The 18938-nt window shown below is 39.7% G+C and overlaps 1 protein-coding gene across 3 annotated transcripts in view; it reads right to left on the bottom strand.

Annotated features, from left to right (window-relative positions):
- The window catches only part of LOC135674046 (probable amino-acid acetyltransferase NAGS2, chloroplastic), a 50414-nt gene extending 32513 nt beyond the window's left edge, over positions 1 to 17901 (bottom strand). For 2 of the 3 annotated variants that reach the window (XM_065183457.1, XM_065183458.1), the window contains exons 1-4: positions 17283 to 17901; positions 16702 to 16789; positions 15787 to 15995; positions 249 to 400 (exon numbers count right to left, since the gene is read on the bottom strand). In XM_065183457.1, the coding sequence (XP_065039529.1) occupies positions 249 to 400; positions 15787 to 15995; positions 16702 to 16789; positions 17283 to 17624 (791 nt within the window). In that variant the 5' untranslated portion in view covers positions 17625 to 17901. The remainder of the gene's footprint in view (positions 1 to 248; positions 401 to 15786; positions 15996 to 16701; positions 16790 to 17282) is intronic. The other variant, XM_065183459.1, reaches the window with a different exon arrangement.
- Between the last annotated feature and the right edge of the window lie 1037 nt (positions 17902 to 18938).

Genomic DNA, 18938 nt, shown 5'->3' with positions numbered 1-18938 from the left:
CTATACATATGACATCACCTGTCTAGATATTATAAAGCACATTATTTCTCCCACATGTGGCACACAAGGAGGGGGTTTACCATAAACCTTTAAAAAATGACTTGTGATCAATAGAATGAAAAAAGATATTATATCTGACAAAGTATAGCATCCAACATGTTAATATTCATGGTTTGGAATGCAGGTGCATAGATAAACAAAAATGAAATCGAAATCCATTCAGAAAAAGAGAGAATAAATCGTCATACTTGCAATTCAAAACTCCTCCTGCACTAGAGTAACCCAGATTGCTCACTATGACTATACATTCTTTGTCAAGCCATTCCCGTATACGTGGAACATCTATCTTTTTCACCTCACCAGTTGATCCAAAGTCAATACCATCAACTACTCCTCTTCTCTGCCATGTGAGAAGGAGATCAAGTTACCCAACTTAGTGGAAAGATGAGAAAAAAGAAGAATTCTGAAAAGAAAACTACCCTCCAATTTCCCAAAGGAAAGAGAAACAATTCATAGAATAAAAGCATGTTTAGTGAAAGAATTTCATTTTTTTTGTAGCATTAGCATCCAGAGGTATGTGAGAATACTTGGATAACCAGAACTGCTCTTGGTTTTTTTCTTAAATATTAATTATAAAAGAGAAATAAAAAGTTACTTAAGCTCTCATCGCAGTCAAAGCAACAAAAATCTACTTAAGCCAGAAAGGGGACTGCTAGAACCAACTGAATCCATAAACAAAACCCCAGAATCTTCAGGTTGCACCAATTAAATATATCAAAGCACCAAAGACATCTCAAGTTTTAACAACAAATGAGCAATCACATTTTGACAACTACAAATGCTAGAAGATGGATCAGGAGAAAGAAACAGAAAAGAATAGCAAGCAGAAAAAAAAAAAAAGCAAAGCAAACATAAAGAGGTGAAATATCAAAGAATGAACTGGCTTCGTGATCCCTTCCATTGCAAAGACCTTTGAACTTTGTAACTGCTTATTAGAAAAAGAATTCATATTAAAGAGACTCTCACTGCTTAAAAATGACCATTCACTTAGAAACTGTATCTTCTCAGTTACAAAATTGAAGCAATTGCCTTTTGCTTCCTTGATATTGAAACCCCTTACCTTCCTGTCACGGACTTAGCTAGAATTGCCTAAGTTGTGAGGCACCTTTGTGGCAATTATCACGGACTTAGCTGGAGTTGCCTAAGTCGTGAAGCACCCTTGTGCCAACTTCTCGAACTTAGCTAAGATTGCCTAAGCCATGAGGCACCCTTGTGATATATGCGTCCGTAAAGGGTCAGTCTAATTACAACCTCGTGAAGGTCCCGAAGGACCTGTAAAACAGCAAGATGATTAGTTTGAAAACGAGCGACGGACAAGTCCCAACATCTCATGAAGAGGAAGCTTTATAAGCAATTCAGCGAGCAATCCTTTGTGATAATTGGGAAGGGCCCTTCATACTTGCGCACCAATCCTTTGTGCACTTTGTGCCTAAAGAACTGGAGTGATGTTGGTTGGAGCTTCACCAATATCAAATCACCAACTTTGAACTCATGCGGTCACCTTCCCAAGTCTGCCCACTTCATCTTTTTGGATGCCTTCTCCAAGTAAGCTCGCGTAATATCTGTATTTCGGTGCTATTTTTTTGTAAAGTGATATGCTGACGGACTAGTCCTAGTATAACCGATAGCCAAGGTGTGAGTCGACGGTTGTTGACGTATAATGATCTCGAAGGAGCTCTTACTGGACGTAGAGCTCCGCTACAAGTTGTAGAAGAATTGGGCTATGTCCAACAACTTCATCCAATCTCGTTGGTTGGCACTCACGTAGTGCCGAAGATATTGCTCAAGGAACGAGTTTATTCTTTCAGTTTGGCTATCCGTCTGAGGGTGGAGGCTTGTAGAGAAGTATAACTTAGACCCCAACAATTTGAATAGCTCAGTTCATAATCGTCCCAGGAACCAAGCGTCTCGATCACTAATGATATTATGCGGGAATATTGTGCGTGACTCGATCACTGAATATTGTAGGGGTGCAGCAATGAACGTTGCATATTTTGAAAATCGATCAACTACCACGAGTATTGATCTGAATCCCCCTACTACCGATAAGCTTTATATGAAATCTAAGGAAATGCTCTCCCACGACCTTTATTGTACGAGCAACGACTCCATACATATATATATATATATATATATATAATCTTTTATTTATATATCTATTATTTATATATTTATATTTATATTAAAAAATGTGCGACGTCGCCTCTCTTCTCCCCAGGCGAGGCGACGTCGCCTTTATATATATATGTAATACCGTCCGGTAGCAAGTGGTCCACGTACCGATTTACTATCAAACCGATATGTACCGCCCATACCGAGCGGTATCATTCGAAATTGTATACCTTTGTTTGTGCTTATACTTCATGTTCCGTTCTTGATGGGGACTTCCTTTGCTAGCCCGGAGATTCGCTTGGTTTCCGAGTTCACCGCCTTCATCCCACTTGAGTTCTTCTCCAAGATCAGCCCAAGTCACTTTGCTTCTCGATCGGCAATAAAGTTGTAGGTAGTACCCATGTCCGCCATTGCATAGGTTGTTTGGCTATTGAGCTTGATGTCCACGTACATCAACTCGTTGCTCCCTGCTTTCTGTGGCTTTACTAATAGGACCCTAGCAGGGTTGGGTCTTACTCAACCAAGAAACAGCTAATAAAACCCTATGAGATTGTAATAAACCCCACCTAGCCGCCTCTATCCTATAAAGAAGAGTGGCTAGGGTTTATATTTGGGCCTTTGGGCTTCCTAGTCGCCGCCCCCTTTTACTGGGCTGGTTGGTTAGGGCTGAGGGCAAAAGGGTTAACTCACTTAGGAAGCAGCCCCTAGGGCTAGGGTTTGGAGCCTTATATAAGCATGAAGCTTCCATCTCTTTGAGAATAAGATATATCTACAATTGCAGCCATTTGGCCGACTTCTAGGAGGGTGGAACCCCTATAGCGTTCCAAGGAGTGATCTCCCTCAAATATTAATCTACATAGAATTCCTCTGGGGTTCTATTATCTGGTATCAGAGCAGCGATCTTGCTGCTTTTGCTGCCATCCCTGTCACCCACCACCGGCCAAGCAATTCCAACAATTGCTCTTGACGTCGCCATCTCCACCATCATCTTATGTCGTAGATCAAATCAATCTACTGACGTCACCTCCAATTGCATCAAAGATCTGGTATTCTCTTATCACTAATACATTTTACAACTACAATTTTCCATTCAAAATACCAAGAAGAAGTCTTCTTATCTATCCCGTGCTGCGAATTCCTTTCGTCGCAAAAGTTACCATCTTTGCGAACGAAGGATTGCTATAGAAAATTTCAGCCGCATATTGTTGCCTTTAACCGAATCTATTTGCAATCTTTTTTGAACGAAATTTCTTATACGCTTCATAGATCATCTTGGCTTCCATCTAAGATTGATCTATTGAGGAATTCATCTCTAAAAACATTCTTGTGTTGCTGCAAACTTTCGTCGCAAACCGCTAGAATTTTTCGACGAGAATTCTGCTATCACAACTTGCACCAATTTCCTTGCTGTTATACTGCTGAAATTTTCTTGATTAAATTAGTCATCATTGCTGTAATCTAAACCGAGATTTTGCTGTCAAATTCCCTCCTCAAATCTCTCGGTTTTTGCTGGAAATTTCGTCGAGAAACTGTTGTTTCTTCGACGACAATTCTGCTCTTACAAGACAACACATATCTGCAACAACTTCCACTGATTTCTATCAAACCTTTGCTGCCATCTACCACAGATCTAAAACTTTTTTTCACCTTCATCCACTACCATCACAGCCCTAAAACTCCACTAAACCACAACCTCAAACTACACCCAAAACAGCCACAAAACAAGCCTAAACCACAGCCTACATCCACCAATCCTTTCGACCACCACTTCTCTCAACCTATACATGCCTTTAACCCGACAACAAAAGAGAGATCTTAACATTACAGATTTGGAGGCATATACTATGGCATCTGAGGAGGCAATCAATGCTAAATTCGAAGCCTTCGAGGTGCGAATGGAGAATAAGATTCGGACTCTTTTACCGAACTTAGTTTGGGCCGACCACCAAGTCCGAAGAAATCACATCAAGGAGAGAGCTTTGACCAATCACACCAAGCCCAAAGAGATGACTTCCAAGAGAGGGGAGGCTCTATGACTGATCTCTACTATCCACGCATGAGGGTGGACTTCCCTAGATGGGAAGAAGGAGACCCGATTGGTTGGATCTCGTGCATGGAGCGATATTTTCGGTACCACAAAACTGCTGACGCATCTATGGTGGAAATTGCAGCTATACATCTTGAAGGGGATGTCATACAGTGGTTTGACCGGTTTGAACACACTCATGGAGTCCTCTCATGGAAACAATTCAAAGAAGGACTACTGATCCGCTTCGGACCAACCGATTAAGAGAACATTGACGGACAACTAGAAAAGATCCGACAAACCTCTACCATTCAGGAGTACCAAACCAGGTTTGAAAGGTTATCTAATCAAACTCGTGATTGATCAGAAAAACAGCTATTGGGGACCTTCATTGAGGGCTCGAAGCCGGAGATCCGAGGAGAAGTTAAAGCGCGACAACCGTATACGCTTATGGCAGTCATCTCTTTCGCACGACTTCAAGAGGAGCGCTTGAACCATAAAGCCCGGAGGACTATGGTCGCTCCCCGACCAGCAATATTGAAGCCCTCAGCTCCCCCTATTGTCAACCGAGCCCCTTGTTGATCTTGATAGGAATAAGAGATAGAATTATCAAACAGAGGAAGAGTAGACAAGCTTCAATCTTCTATATTTCTCTCAAGAAAACTCTTTACAAATTCAAAAACTCTATTTATTTCATGACCCAACATATAGGGTTTATATAGTCCCCAAAGATACATTACATTAATTGTATTCAAGATGAATCATTCTCTTTCAAGAAACCCTTTCAATAACCAATAACCAATTTGACTTATCCTTCCATAGACTTTTAATCTATTTCTTCTTGATATAATGAATCTTCCTCTTGATGCAGTGAACCTTTCTTTTGATGAAATGGACTTCTTTATGACACTTAAACAAGTTTGATTCCAACATTCTCCTCCCTTAAACTTGTTCCATCTAACATACCAAGTTTCTTTCGAAGTTGTTGAATATATACCTCTTCTTCAAGAACTCCATTAAGAAATGCTGATTTGACATCCATTTGTAAAATTTTCCATTTCATTTGAGCTACTAGAGAGATAAGTAATCTTACTGTCTCCAATCGAGCAACTGGTGCAAATACTTCTTCATAATCAATCCCATATTGTTGTTTATATCCCTTTGCAACTAATCTGACCTTGTATTTCTCCACCTCTCCTTTTGCATTTCTTTTCGTTTTGTAGATCCACTTAAAACCGATAGCTTGGTGGTCTTCTGGAAGTGTAGTAAGCTCCCATGTATTATTTTTGTTAATGGCATGAATCTCTTCATTCATAGCTTGTCACCATTTTTCATCTCTATAAGCTTCTTCGAAGATTAATGGATCATATCTTGCAAAAAGACAAAATAAAAAAAGTTCATCATTATTAGTATCAATCCTTCGAGTCATATCATATAGCTCCTAAATTGGTCTTGTCCTTCTTATAATTGGACTTTTGACTCATATGACCTAGCCAATCTAGGTGATGATTCTAGCAAAGCCACTTCGGTGCTTGCTTGTATTATATCATCTTCTTCTGAAGCTACAGCCTTCTTATGTTGCTCATCACTTTTCCAGTTCCAAATCTGTTGTTCATCAAACTCAACATCTCTTGACATCACAACTTTATTTGTGATAGGATTGTAGAGTTTGTAACCACTGGAATTTTGTGGATAACCTGGTAAAATGCATTTTTGACTTTTATCCTCCAATTTTGTTCCCTTTTCTTCTGGTATCTTGGCAAATGCAACACTTTCAAAAATCCTCAAATGATCAACTCTTGGTTTTGTAAGCTCCATGCTTCTTCTGGTGTAACATTACCAATTCATTTTGTCGGAAACCTGTTAAGCAAATAAACTGCACAAGCAACAGCATCTCCCCAAAATTCTTTGGGAATTTTTCTTTCCTTTAACATGCATCGGACCATATTAAAGATAGTCCTATTTTTTCTTTCTGAGACACCATTTTGTTGAGGTGTATATGGCATGGTGAATTGATGTAGAATTACATTATTTCTACAAAAACTTTCAAATTCATTTGATATATATTCACCACCCCTATCTGTTCTTAAACATTTAATCTTACAACAACTTTGTTTTTCAACCAAATCCTTAAATTCTTTGAATTTACTTATAACTTCTTTTCTTTTAACACGTAAACCTAAGTTTTGCCACTATGATCATCAGTGAAGGTAAGAAAATACCTGCTTCCTCCAAGTGATACTAGATTTATAGGGCCACAAACATCTAAGTGCACTAGATCAAGTCGATGCCATGCTCTTTTTGTTCTTCTCATTTTGAAATACTTTCTTTCTTGTTTACTCATGACACATACTTCACATAATTTTGTTGGGCGATCAATTTTTGGCATTCCTGTCACCATATTATACTTCTCTAGAAGTTTCAAAGCCTCAAAATTTAAGTGAGCATATCTAAGATGCCAAAGTGTAAAAATATTCTCAATATCAACTTTAAAACAATTTGATTGATCAAAAATACTTAAATGCAGAGGAAACATTATATTCTTTGTCATTTTCACATATGATATCAATGTTTTATTCTTGTCACGAATTGAGAGAGCCATATCTTTCATCTCAATATCAAAACCTTTTTCAAGTAATTGTCCCAAGCTTAGAATATTATTTTTCATATCAGGAACATAATAAACATCTGAAATACATAATTCTTTGCTATTATTAAGTTCAAGGAGAATTTTACCTTTGCCTTTTACTGGTCTTTGAGACAAATCACCAAATGTAATGTTCCCAAAATAACTTGTATCCATTTCTGAAAATAACTCTTTGATGTCACACATGTGATTTGAGGCTCCTGTATCTAGATACCATGTTATAGATTAATCCTCTTTCAAATGATCATAACTCATCAATAAAACTTGATTTTCATTCTTTTCTTCCTCAACAAAATTTGCCTTATCACCTTGATTGTTAGGATTATAATAACATTCATAAGAGTAATGTTCGTACCTTTTGCAAACATAACATTGAATTTCAGACCTTTTATAATCTCTACCACATCCACGGCCTCGGCCACGTCCTTGGCCATAACCTCGGCCTGTTTGGCTAGAATTTTCTCCACCACCTTCATTGTTTAGAGATTCTTGATTGGTCTGATTTCTGCCTCCTCTTCCTCTTTGTCCTCGTCCTCTTCCTCTTTAAGAATTTGATTCTCCTTTATTTTTAAGAGTAAGCTTCGTTTATAGTGCTTGCTCCATAGTTTTGTCTTCTCCTCTTTTTGTAATCCTTTATTCATTAACTTGAAGGGAACCCATAAGTTTTTCTAAAGACATTTTTTTCAAATCTTTAGATTCTTCAATCGCAACAGTAATAAAATCAAATTTTGGATCTAGAGATCTCAGTATTTTTTCTATTACTCTGATCATTTATTTGTTCACCATTTCGTCTCATATGATGAACAATAGAAATAATTTTTGATAAGTAATCAGAAATAGTTTCAGAAGTACCTTGTTGTAATTTTTCAAACTCGGCTCGTAAAACTTGTAGACAAAGTTTCTTTACCTTATCAACACCACCGAATGCTTTTTGAAGCATTTCCCAAGCCTCCTTTGAAGTATTTGGTGGAGCGATGATCTCGAACATTGTATCATCAAGCCCTTGATAGATCGTGAACAAAGTATTTTTCTCCTTCTTCCTTCTTTCTTTGAGTTGTTTTCTTCCTTCTGCATTCATTGCTCCTTTTGTTGGACTTGGTTCAACAAATCTATCTTCTACAAACTCTCATACATCTTGGGAGCCTAGAAGAACCTTCATTTGGATGCACCATATGTCATAATTTTCTTTTGTCAATCTGGGGATTTAGAGTTGGATGGTACTTGAGGAAGAGGTCATAGCTTAACCTATGCTCTGATACCAAATGTTGATCTTGATAGGAAGAAGGGATAGAGATATCAAACAGAGGAAGAGTAGAACAAGCTTCAATCTTCTATATTTCTCTCAAGAAAACTCTTGACAAATTCAGAAACTCTATCTATTTCATAACCCAACATATGAGGTTTATATAGTCCTCAAAGATACATTACATTAATTGTATTCAAGATGAATCATTCTCTTTCAAGAAACCCTTTCAAAAACCAATAACCAATTTGACTTATCCTTCCATAGACTTTTAATATATTTCTTCTTGATATAATGAATCTTCCTCTTGATGCAATGAACCTTTCTTTTGATGAAATGAATCTCTTTATGATACTTAAACAAGTTTAATTCCAACACCCCTGGACCAAAAAGGTTGATAAGAGAAGAGCTTCGAGAGCGATCTGCGAAGGGGTTATGTTGGCATTACGACGAGTCGTGGAGCCGCGAGCATCGCTGTAAGAAAGGGAGACTTCTTGTGATTGAACCAGTAGAAGAAGAGATCATTGAACATCCAGAAGAGAGCCTTGAATATAAAGAAAAAGATGCGGAAGAAGAGCCACAACCGACTGACTTTATGGTACATGCGCTAGCCGGCTACTCAAACCCGCAAACGATGAAAGTTAGAGGCCTTATCAAACAACAACCAATCATTGTTCTCATCGACACGGGCAGCACTAATAACTTCTTAAACAGTAAGGTTGCTGCTCGGATGGCGCTCCACATCGAAGGTTGCAGCAAGTTCGATGTAAAGGTCGCCAACAGCAGAATCCTAAAGTGCGACCAAAGATGCCGCAGGTGAAACTATTACTGCAAGACCAAGAAATTATCACCGACTTCTTCCTCCTACAAACTGATAACTATGAGGCCGTGCTTGGCATAGAATGGCTGACTATGCCAGGTGATGTCTCTTAGAACTTCTCCAAATTAATTATGAAATTCTACTGCAAAGGCAAACAGATCATCCTACGCGGGAAGCGCGAAAGCAACGTAACCACCGTTTTAACCCAACGAATGGAGAAAGTTTTACACAAGGTAAATGGTGGCTTTTTGATACATCTCCAACAGCAACCAAAGGGGAAGAAAATAGAAATTGAAGATCAAAATCTCGTCCAATTGCTTGCTGAATTTGCCGACATTTTTGTTGAGCCGCACGGTCTTCCTCCTACTCGGCAACATAACCATCGGATTCCAATCCTTCCGGGCAAATCACCAGCGAACACTCGGCCATACCGTTATCCTCACCTCCAGAAGGATGAAATTGAAAAGATTGTAAAGGAGATGCTTGAAACAGGGGTGATTCAACCAAGTTGCAGCCCCTATTCCTCATCGGTACTACTTGTACGCAAGAAAGACGGAACTTGGCGGATGTGCATCGACTACCGAGCTTTAAATGGCATCACCGTCAAGGACAAGTACTCAATACCAGTGATGGATGAACTTCTTGATGAGTTAAAAGGAGCTCGAGGAGTCTTCACGAAATTGGACCTCCGATCTGGTTACCACCAAATTCGGGTATGTGAAGACGACATTCTAAAAACTACATTCCGCACACATGACGGCCATTATGAATTCTTAGTAATGCCTTTTGGACTCACTAATGCTCGTTCAACCTTCCAAAGTCTCATGAACGATACTTTTCGGAGCTTTCTTCGTAAATTTGTGCTGGTATTTTTCGATGATATTCTCATTTACAGCCCTTCTCTTGAGACTCACTTTCAGCATTTACGGGTTGTTTTGACGATCCTTCGAGAGAATACACTTTCTGTTAAACAGCCAAAATGCAGCTTTCTCCAGCAAAAAGTAGAGTACCTTGGGCACATAATATCAGAAGGAGTGGCGGTAAACCCAACAAAAATTGAAGCAATGCAAGGCTGGCCGAAACCTACAAACGTGAAATTACTACGCGGGTTCCTTGGACTAACGGGCTACTACCGAAAATTTGTCAAGGACTATAGGAAGATCAGTGCACCCCTCACTTCTTTACTGAAAAAAGACGCTTTCCAATAGTCGGACAAAGCCTCCGCAGCCTTCGACAAACTTAAAGCAGCCATGACGACGATGCCAGTGCTAGCGCTACTATATTTTAACCGACCCTTCATCATTGAGGCCGACGCATCTGGAGTCGGAATTGGAGTCGTTCTCATGCAAGAGGGTCGACCACTCGCATACACCAACAAGGCATTGTCTCCCTCCCATCAAAACATGTTAATATATGATAAGGAGATGCTCGCCATTGTGTACGCAGTAACTAGGTGGAGACCCTACTTGATCGGCGAGCGATTTCAAATTAAAACTGACCATAGAAGTCTCAATTACTTTTTGGAGTAGAAGATATCATCCCTTGAACAGCAGAAATGGGTAACTGAACTTCTAGGATTTTATTATGAAATTATTTACAAAAAGGGGAAAGAAAACGTTGTTGCAGATGCACTCTAACGACTACCTAAGCAAGCTAAATTTTTAGTCATCTCCCTTCCTACCACCAGCTTCCTCAAGGACATTAGGGAAGAATGGAAGAAGGATCCAAAGATCAGCAATATCATAAAAAAATTGGAGGAGGATCCAAGTGCAATAACCCACTGCTACACTTGGGATTCGAGGGATCTAAGCTACAAAGGTCGCATTGTGCTTATACCCGACTCCCCTTTCATCAAAATCATCCTGCATGAAATGCACTCCACACCTTCAGTAGGGCACTTCGGATTCCTGAGAACCTACAAAAGAGTGAAGCAAAATTTTTATTTGAGAGGGATGAAAAAAATTATTTTTGAATATGTGGCACATTGTGATGTGTGTCAACAGCACAAGGGTGAAATAGTGGCAAGTCCAGGGAAGCTATAACCACTATTCATACCAGACTCGATGTGGACTAACATCTCCATGGACTTCATCAAAGGGCTGCCACCTTCCAAAGGTAAAAGCATAATTCTCGTAGTGGTTGATCGACTTACGAAATATGCTCATCTTTGTGCTGTGCAAAATCCCTACACTACTACTAGCATTGCCCAAATTTTCATAGAAAATATTGTTAAAATGCATGGGATGCCAAGGTCCATTGTAAGTGATCATGACAGGATCTCCACCAGTAAATTTTGGACCGAGTTATTTCAGTTACAGGGCATCAAACTCAAGATGAGTACAACATATCATCCACAAACTGACAGCCAAACAGAGGTGGTGAACAGGTGTTTAGAGACGTACCTTCGGTGTTTCGCCAATGGCCGACCAAAGGAGTGGGCGAAATGGCTTCCCTAGGCTGAATGGTGGTATAATACTACATATCATTCATCTACAAAATGTGCCCGTTATGAAGTACTGTATGGTCGACCGACCCTTGTGATTCCAAAGTATGTAATTGGCTCGGCCAAGGTAGATTAGGTCGACCAAGAATTGATTGACAGGGACAAACTCCTATAGCTGCTAAAGGATAATCTCTCTATCGCTCAAGCCAGAATGAAGCAGCAAGTCGACACACGCAGAAGTGAAAGAGAATTTTCAGTAGAAGATTGGGTTTATCTTCGCCTACAACTATACAAGTAACTCTCCATCGACATACGAGCCTCCATGAAGCTATCCCCATGTTTTTATGGGCCCTATCAGATCACAGAGCGTATTAGAGTCGTGGCGTACAGACTTAAATTGCTTGAGGATGCCAAAATTCACCCTGTCTTCCACGTGTCATGCTTGAAGCCCAAGTTGGGAGAACACGAGTCACCTCAGATCCAACTGCCCAACACCACTAATGATAGAGATATTCAAGCCCAACCACAAGCCATCCTCGGTCGTAGAATTGTGATGTGTCGCCGACGTCCCTCTATTGAAGTACTAGTGCATTGGAATAATTTACCACTTGAAGACGCCACATAGGAATCACATGAGGAGCTGAAGACCCGATTCCCTGAGTTCATAGAACATCAGCCTTGAGGACAAGGCTGATTTGGAGAGGGCAAGCTTGATAGGACCCTAGCAAGGTTAGGTCCTACTCAACCAAGAAGCAGCTAATAAAACCCTATGAGATTGTAATAAACCCCACCTAGCCACCTCTATCCTATAAAGAAGAGTGGCTAGGGTTTATATTTGAGCCTTTGGGCTTCCTAACCGTCGCCCCCTTTTACTGGGTTGGTTGGTTAGGTTGAGGGCAAAAGGGGTAACTCACTTAAGAAGCAGCCCCTAGGGCTAGGGTTTGGAGCCTTATATAAGCATGTAGCTTCCATCTCTTTGAGAATAAGATCTATCAACAATTGCAGTCATTTGGCCGACTTCTAGGAGGGTGAAACCCCTATAGCGTTCTAAGGAGTGATCTCCCTCAAAGATCAATCTACATAGAATTCCTCTGGAGTTCTATCATTTACCTTCATGTTCTCCCCCACTTGACCCCACAAAGCATTCAACAAACGCATTGCTCTCATCCGGGGTCCTTGCGACTCCTCATCGTCACTGCTGGATTCCGAACTACTCGAACTAAGAGCGACGGCCTTGCCCTTGTCTGATTTGGGGGGTTGGATTGAAGCTATTAAAGTGTTGAGTGCTTATTTCTATGGGCACTCCCTAACCATGTGCGATCCTCTGCACAAAAAACATCTGCCAGGTTTTGGGGGCTTGCCTTTTAAGCTTGGCCCTTTGTGGGAACTCTTCTTCCTCTGTTCGCCCCCGCACTCCTTCACTTGAGAATATTTCGGTGGGCAATTTCCTAAAGATTATTTCTTTTTCCCCGAGTCCTCCAAGGAAACAAAGTTAGTGAGCCTTTCCGTGGCTACAATCGCCCCGATCACATCGGTGATATTCCTTCGATGCAATTTCTGTTGTGCCTATGGCTTTGGCAAAGTTGTCTCAGCTTCCTCCTAGCAATGAACTCTGTGTTCTCGGGTAAGAACTAAGTTCTCAACTCCTGCTTCAAGTCCTCCCATGTGTCCACTCGACACTGACCTTGTTGGATCTCCTCCTAACAGGTTCGCCACTAAAGTTTTGCATCCCCATTCAAATACATTGTTGCTATTGAAACTTTGGTATCTTCATAATCGAGCCTTATAGCTCGAAAATATTGCTCTATGTCAAAAAAGAAATTCTCGAGCTCCTTTACGTCCCTGGCACCCCCATAGCAATGATGCTCAGGTGCCCTCAAGTTTTGTGACAACGCGACGCGGGTGTTGCTCTCTCCCGTATTTAGTGCCCTTGTGAGCAATATCACTCTATAAGTGAGTTCTGCCACGACTTCGTGTAGATGTTGCACGGAGTCTTTGGTGTCTTCCGTCAGTCGATCGACTAGGGACTCAACCTTGTCGATTCGAGATTCAGCTTCTTTTTCTAAGCTCTCTACCCCAAGAAGCCTTTGTTGGCCTTAGTAAAGTTCCTCCAAGCTCACTTTAAGAACATCCAGGCGGGTTTCTGCCGCAGTGAGTCTCTTTTTGTGGCTCTTTTTCTCGGTTGGCGCTTCAGATTACACCTCCTCCACTCGCAGAGAGTAGCCAACTTCTCGCTCATCATGTTCGTTGTCGCACTCCTCTTGAGCGGCTCCAACAGCATGAGAGCAAGTTTGCACTTACAGCCCACTTGCGACTACTTGGGGCAATGGTCCAGCTTGCCCCGTCTTGCTTGATTCACCACGATGCTTTGCTATGGCGAGATTGCAAAGTTTCTTCGCTGCTTGCTCAAATTGCTTGCCCGCTCTAATACCACACTGTCACGGACTTAGTTGGAATTACCTAAGACGTGAGGCACCCTTGCGGTAATTGTCACGGACTTAGCTGAAGTTGCCTAAGTCGTGAAACACCCTTGCGCCAACTTCTCGGACTTAGCTGGGATTACCTAAGCCATGAGGCGTCCTTGCGATATATGCATCCGCAAAGGGTCAACCTAGTTATAACCTCGTGTAGGTCCCGAAGGACCTGTAAAATAGCAAGTTGATTAATTTGAAAATGAGCGACGGACAAGTCACGACGTCTCGCGAAGAGGAAGCTTTACAAGCAATTCAGCAAGCACCTTGAGTGCAAGAGAGAAAAGAGAAGAAGGAGAAAACAAAGACTTTAGAAGGTTGAACGAACAATTGCAAGTCCGCAAACAACTGCTCACTGGGTGTCGAGCACAAAGGCAAGTTCCCATCAAGTTAATATACGAACTTGTGAAGAGTGTTCAACGCCCGACACTACCGCGAAGCCCCATGCCCCCTAGTGCCACCCGAAGGGTTCCAAAGTGCTGAGAAGGCTGACGTTTCGCATACAACTATGGTCTGTAAAAAACAGGTCATGGCTCGTGAAAACGAAGCCATTTTAGGGTAATTTTGCCTAGCGTGGCGAGCGGTCGCACTGCAGCACTGCAAATTGTTCGAGCTTACATTTTTACAAGCAAAAACATACAAAACCAAGGCAAAACATGCTGCTAAGCATCTGTACAAGTATGCAAAAACGACGAACGATTCATTGAACAAAGTCGTTATGGGTACGCGACGACCGTTCGTGACATTCTGACCTCAGAACTCATCTATGCCAAGAAGTATCCCAGCCACCTAGTCAACCTATATAGAACTCATTGTCCCTCTAGAATTAGGCAAGAGAGGTACCTTCTATACTACCCGCTAATTCTCTTAAAAGAGAGGAATATATCCTGTCTTTTGAATACTGAGTCTCACTTCCTTTTATTCTTAACCTCATGGCACTAGGTCTACCAAAGCTACTCATATTGTAATTTGGAAAAGATGATATTGTTTCAAAAAGAATAAAGCAAAAAACTGAACATAGCTTCATGGATTCAAGTAACTCAACATATTCAGTGAACTTTTATTCTTAATAGAGAACATTATAATATAGTTAAGTACCCAAGTGCCTTTGTTTAATTAAATAATTGGGTTTCTGGCAGTCCAACTGTTTTGAAATGGAGGTTGACCCATACAGCTTATCAACTTCGAGGTCCATATGCCAACTTAAGGGACTAACACTCACATATCTTCATAAATAAGCTTAAAGCAAGGGAATATCTTTGAACCCATTGTGTATGAATTTTTTTATTATATTAGTCATAAGGCCTTGGTGGCTTCATGCTCCTATCTTCTCCATTTTGCTATCATTATATGTCTTTCTCCAAATAATAAGGATAAATCAACATTGAAAAACCATATAACTATGAGTTGAACAGCTTCGTTACTCAGATACTTCTAACTTTTGTAGTTAAATTGCTTGCTTACAAAGATATCTTAACAGCATCTCCTAGTTACCTTACAGAAGAAAAATGAACATCCACTCTTTGGCTCAAATGATTTGTGTTTTATCTTTACATTCTCAAATTAAATTTTCCTGACATTTCTTAAGTTTCTTCTATTTAGTGCATTGTTTCTTAAGGTCTGTCATACCGAAGCGTACCGCCCGTACCGGGCGGTACGTACCGGTCCGACAGGTTATCGGTACGTGGATCGTCCGGTACCGCTACAATGCTATAGTACTATACTGTAGTACTGCTACAATATGAAAAAAAATAAAAAATTGTTCGGTACACCAGGGTGTACCGCTCGATACGCCCTGATGTACCGCCTGGTACACTGGTACCGTACCGAGCCCGAGTCGAAATACCGGTACGGTACGGTATAGCGAACCTTATCTATTAATATCAAATATTGTTTTTGTGCTCAATAATGGAACAACAGATGAAAGATAAGAAACCACTTTAAATTTTTTCATGCAAAAATACCTTAGCTGCAAGGAAGTTACCACTTGCCACACTAACGCCAAGTTCATGCCAACGATCATTATCACCATGTCGGCGGAGACTTAATATAGGTGGTCCCGGAGAAAGTTTTGCTTCTATTATCAGTCGAATTCTTCCAGCTGCTTCCATTGCAGCCTCTAGTGACTTGGTATCAGTAATTCGATATCGACCAACATACCTGCCCTTGCTTCCTAAAATAAGAAGTCAAAATATGCATGACAATCTAGGCATAGATAGAAAAGGTTATCCATCTAAGCATAGATATAATGTCCTAAGTAAAACATGCACATATCTGAAACTCAAGTTATCCAAGTCAGGTGCACATGCACATATTCAACTTGTACAACATAAGACCATATGATCATAATCAGTTATTGTATCTGGTGTGTTGTCAATAAGTTAAATTTTGATTGAGGATATTGTCATATTTGGACACATTTCAAAATATTTTATCATATAATTTCTGAGGAAGCAAGCACAAAAAACATTTAATCATGTATAACAAACTCTCTGGGCAAATAGCCGTTGTCATAGTGGGCAAGGTCCCTAGCTCTAAATTTCTATCAGAAGAAACAAAAAAAAAAATCCAATTCATGCAATAAATCATCCACCCTACTTGCAATGGAGTTTGCTAGCAAAACAAAAGATTGAGCCAGAGCTGGAAATTTTGAATAAATAGTTGTAATATTATGTGATAGAAGACCATTAACAGTGTTTGAAAAGGAACATGTATTAAGTAAAGAAAGAGATAAATCTCACATTATGTATATGCATAAAGGAAGAGATAGTGGTGTCATAAGAAACCAAAGGAACAAGGATCATCAAAAGAGTTAAAGCCAATCCATAGAAATAAGACCAACTAAAATCTGTGTAAAAAAAATTGTAGAAGTGTCCTACCTCTTTCTGTCAAGAGCTTATCAATCTGGCAATGGGTTCCAGGAACAAGGACAAATTTGATCCCAAGACCATGAAGGAGTGAAATATCCTGCAACAGAAGCATAGGATTATAATGTACTGATCATGAACAGTAAAAGAAACAGAATAAGACCAATACAATACACGTTGAAATTTTTTCTTCTATTAATGCCAACTTACTCTTACCTCATGTAACTGGCATGCAATGCTGCATGCTTTACTGGGCCTAACGCTTCTAAAGCATTCAAAAACTAAGCATTCCATAATTATCAAGAAAACGTAAATAGCAAGATAATAGATCATTCAATAATCCAATCAGGTTGAGATTTGTTAAGGTATCTGCTACCTGATCTCACTAAATTAATCTTAAAAATTCAATATACAGAAAAAGAAATCAAGTTCACTATGAAAACTATAACAACTAAGCATCCAATTGCTTAGGCTGTGATACTGAAATAAGTGCTTTGAGAAATTTCACGAAAAAAATTCTCATTCATCCCAAAGTTAGTCATCAAAAAGAAATCAAAAAGAGGACATCAAGAAGAAAAAGAACCACCGAGTACCTGAAGAATGCTATCCAAGTGAGAGCTGTCCACGACCTCCCCCGATATCACCACCACGAACGTGCTTCCCCTGTGACCTCTTATGTAAGGCCAGGCCTGCCGAAACCATCCGACGAACCGCTCATTTTCCTCCGCGCCGCCGGAGGTCTCGTCGGCGGATCCATTCCCGGAATGCCGATCGGACCTACAGCCTAGAGCCAGGTCCCTCCAAGCAACAGCGCCCCGATCAAGTGACAAAGAACGCTTCGTCACCGCCGGAAATCGAGGCAACATTCCACTCGGATCCGATGCTTTCGCAGCGCCTCCGGCGAAAATCCAGGGCCTCGAGCACGAAGCCACCATTGCGAGCGGCGGATCCCAGTCGCACAGGGAAGCGGTGGAGGCAAGAAAACCCTAGAGAGAAAGAGAAAAAGAGAGAGACACAAGTCGAGAGGAGTCGGGGAACGCGGCGAAAGAGGTCGAGGAGGACAATATTTGGCGGGCGTGGGAGGCCATTTATTTACTCTTCCCACTCTCCGGCACCGGCTGGCCGTCGAGGTTGCGGCCCAAGCCGCCACACTGCGCCCTGGCACGCATCTCAAAGCAACCTTGATGCAAACTTGCTCAGGTGCAATCACTTACGGCTAAGAAAAATTAAGATTTTATATATATGAGATTTTCCGAGACCCCCATTTTTCTAAAACATCGTTTCTGTTATCCTAAGTAATACATCCTATTCTAAAAATACTCAAACAATTACTCAAAAAATGAGTATATTTTTTCTGTCCATCAAAGTGTTTTGACCTTTTTTTTTTTTTTGCTGGTTATAATATTTTGTTCATCACAATAAAATTACTATAAAATCTACTTAAAAGCATTATGTATGAGTCCAATAAAATCAAGACACAGTAGAAACTTTTTGATATATCATATTAGGATTCAGATAAGTATTTATAATAATTTAAGTATAAAATCAATTAAATAAGAATAAAAATTAGTTTATTATAATATTTTAGCCATCATAATAAAAAATATTATAAAGCCTATTTTAAAATTTTTAAACAATCTAAATGGACTCATAACCCCAATCAAATCAAGTATATGTCTAAAAATATTATATCGTAACCATCCATAAGCTATGATAATTAAAAAATATAATATGATGTTACTTACAATATTTTTTAATAATTACATAGTGTTTTTATTTATTAAAAATATTATAAATGAGTCAAATGAAAACACTAATAACAGTTAAAAAATAACGAGAAAACTAACAAAAAATTTTGACAAGAATATGTGATGGGAGGTATTTTGCATGTTTCATGAATTAGGAGCACTATTTGAAAAATACTAAAATTGAAGGCACTGAGAAAAACCCAAAATGAGGTTTTTTTCAGGGAAAAGCTTTTATATATATATATATATATATATCATAAATTAGGAGCCAAAAAAAAGTTTTTTTATCTCAAATTTCGGAAAAATATCTTATAATGTGGAAGTGATTTTATGGTCAAATTTGTTCTAAATTCACCTTAAATTGGTCAAAAATAAAAATAAAAAATCAACTTTTAAGGGTTAAATTAACTGAAATATAGCTTTTGAAGGCCTAAAAATAGAAAAAATTATCATTTAGGGCTTGTAAGATATTTCCTAAAGAAATTTTTTTGTCAAAAGACC

This window comes from Musa acuminata, chromosome BXJ1-5, assembly GCF_036884655.1.
Source record: "Musa acuminata AAA Group cultivar baxijiao chromosome BXJ1-5, Cavendish_Baxijiao_AAA, whole genome shotgun sequence".
NCBI classification, from domain to species: Eukaryota; Viridiplantae; Streptophyta; class Magnoliopsida; order Zingiberales; family Musaceae; genus Musa; species Musa acuminata.
This window is presented reverse-complemented; position numbering and strand designations above follow the sequence as displayed.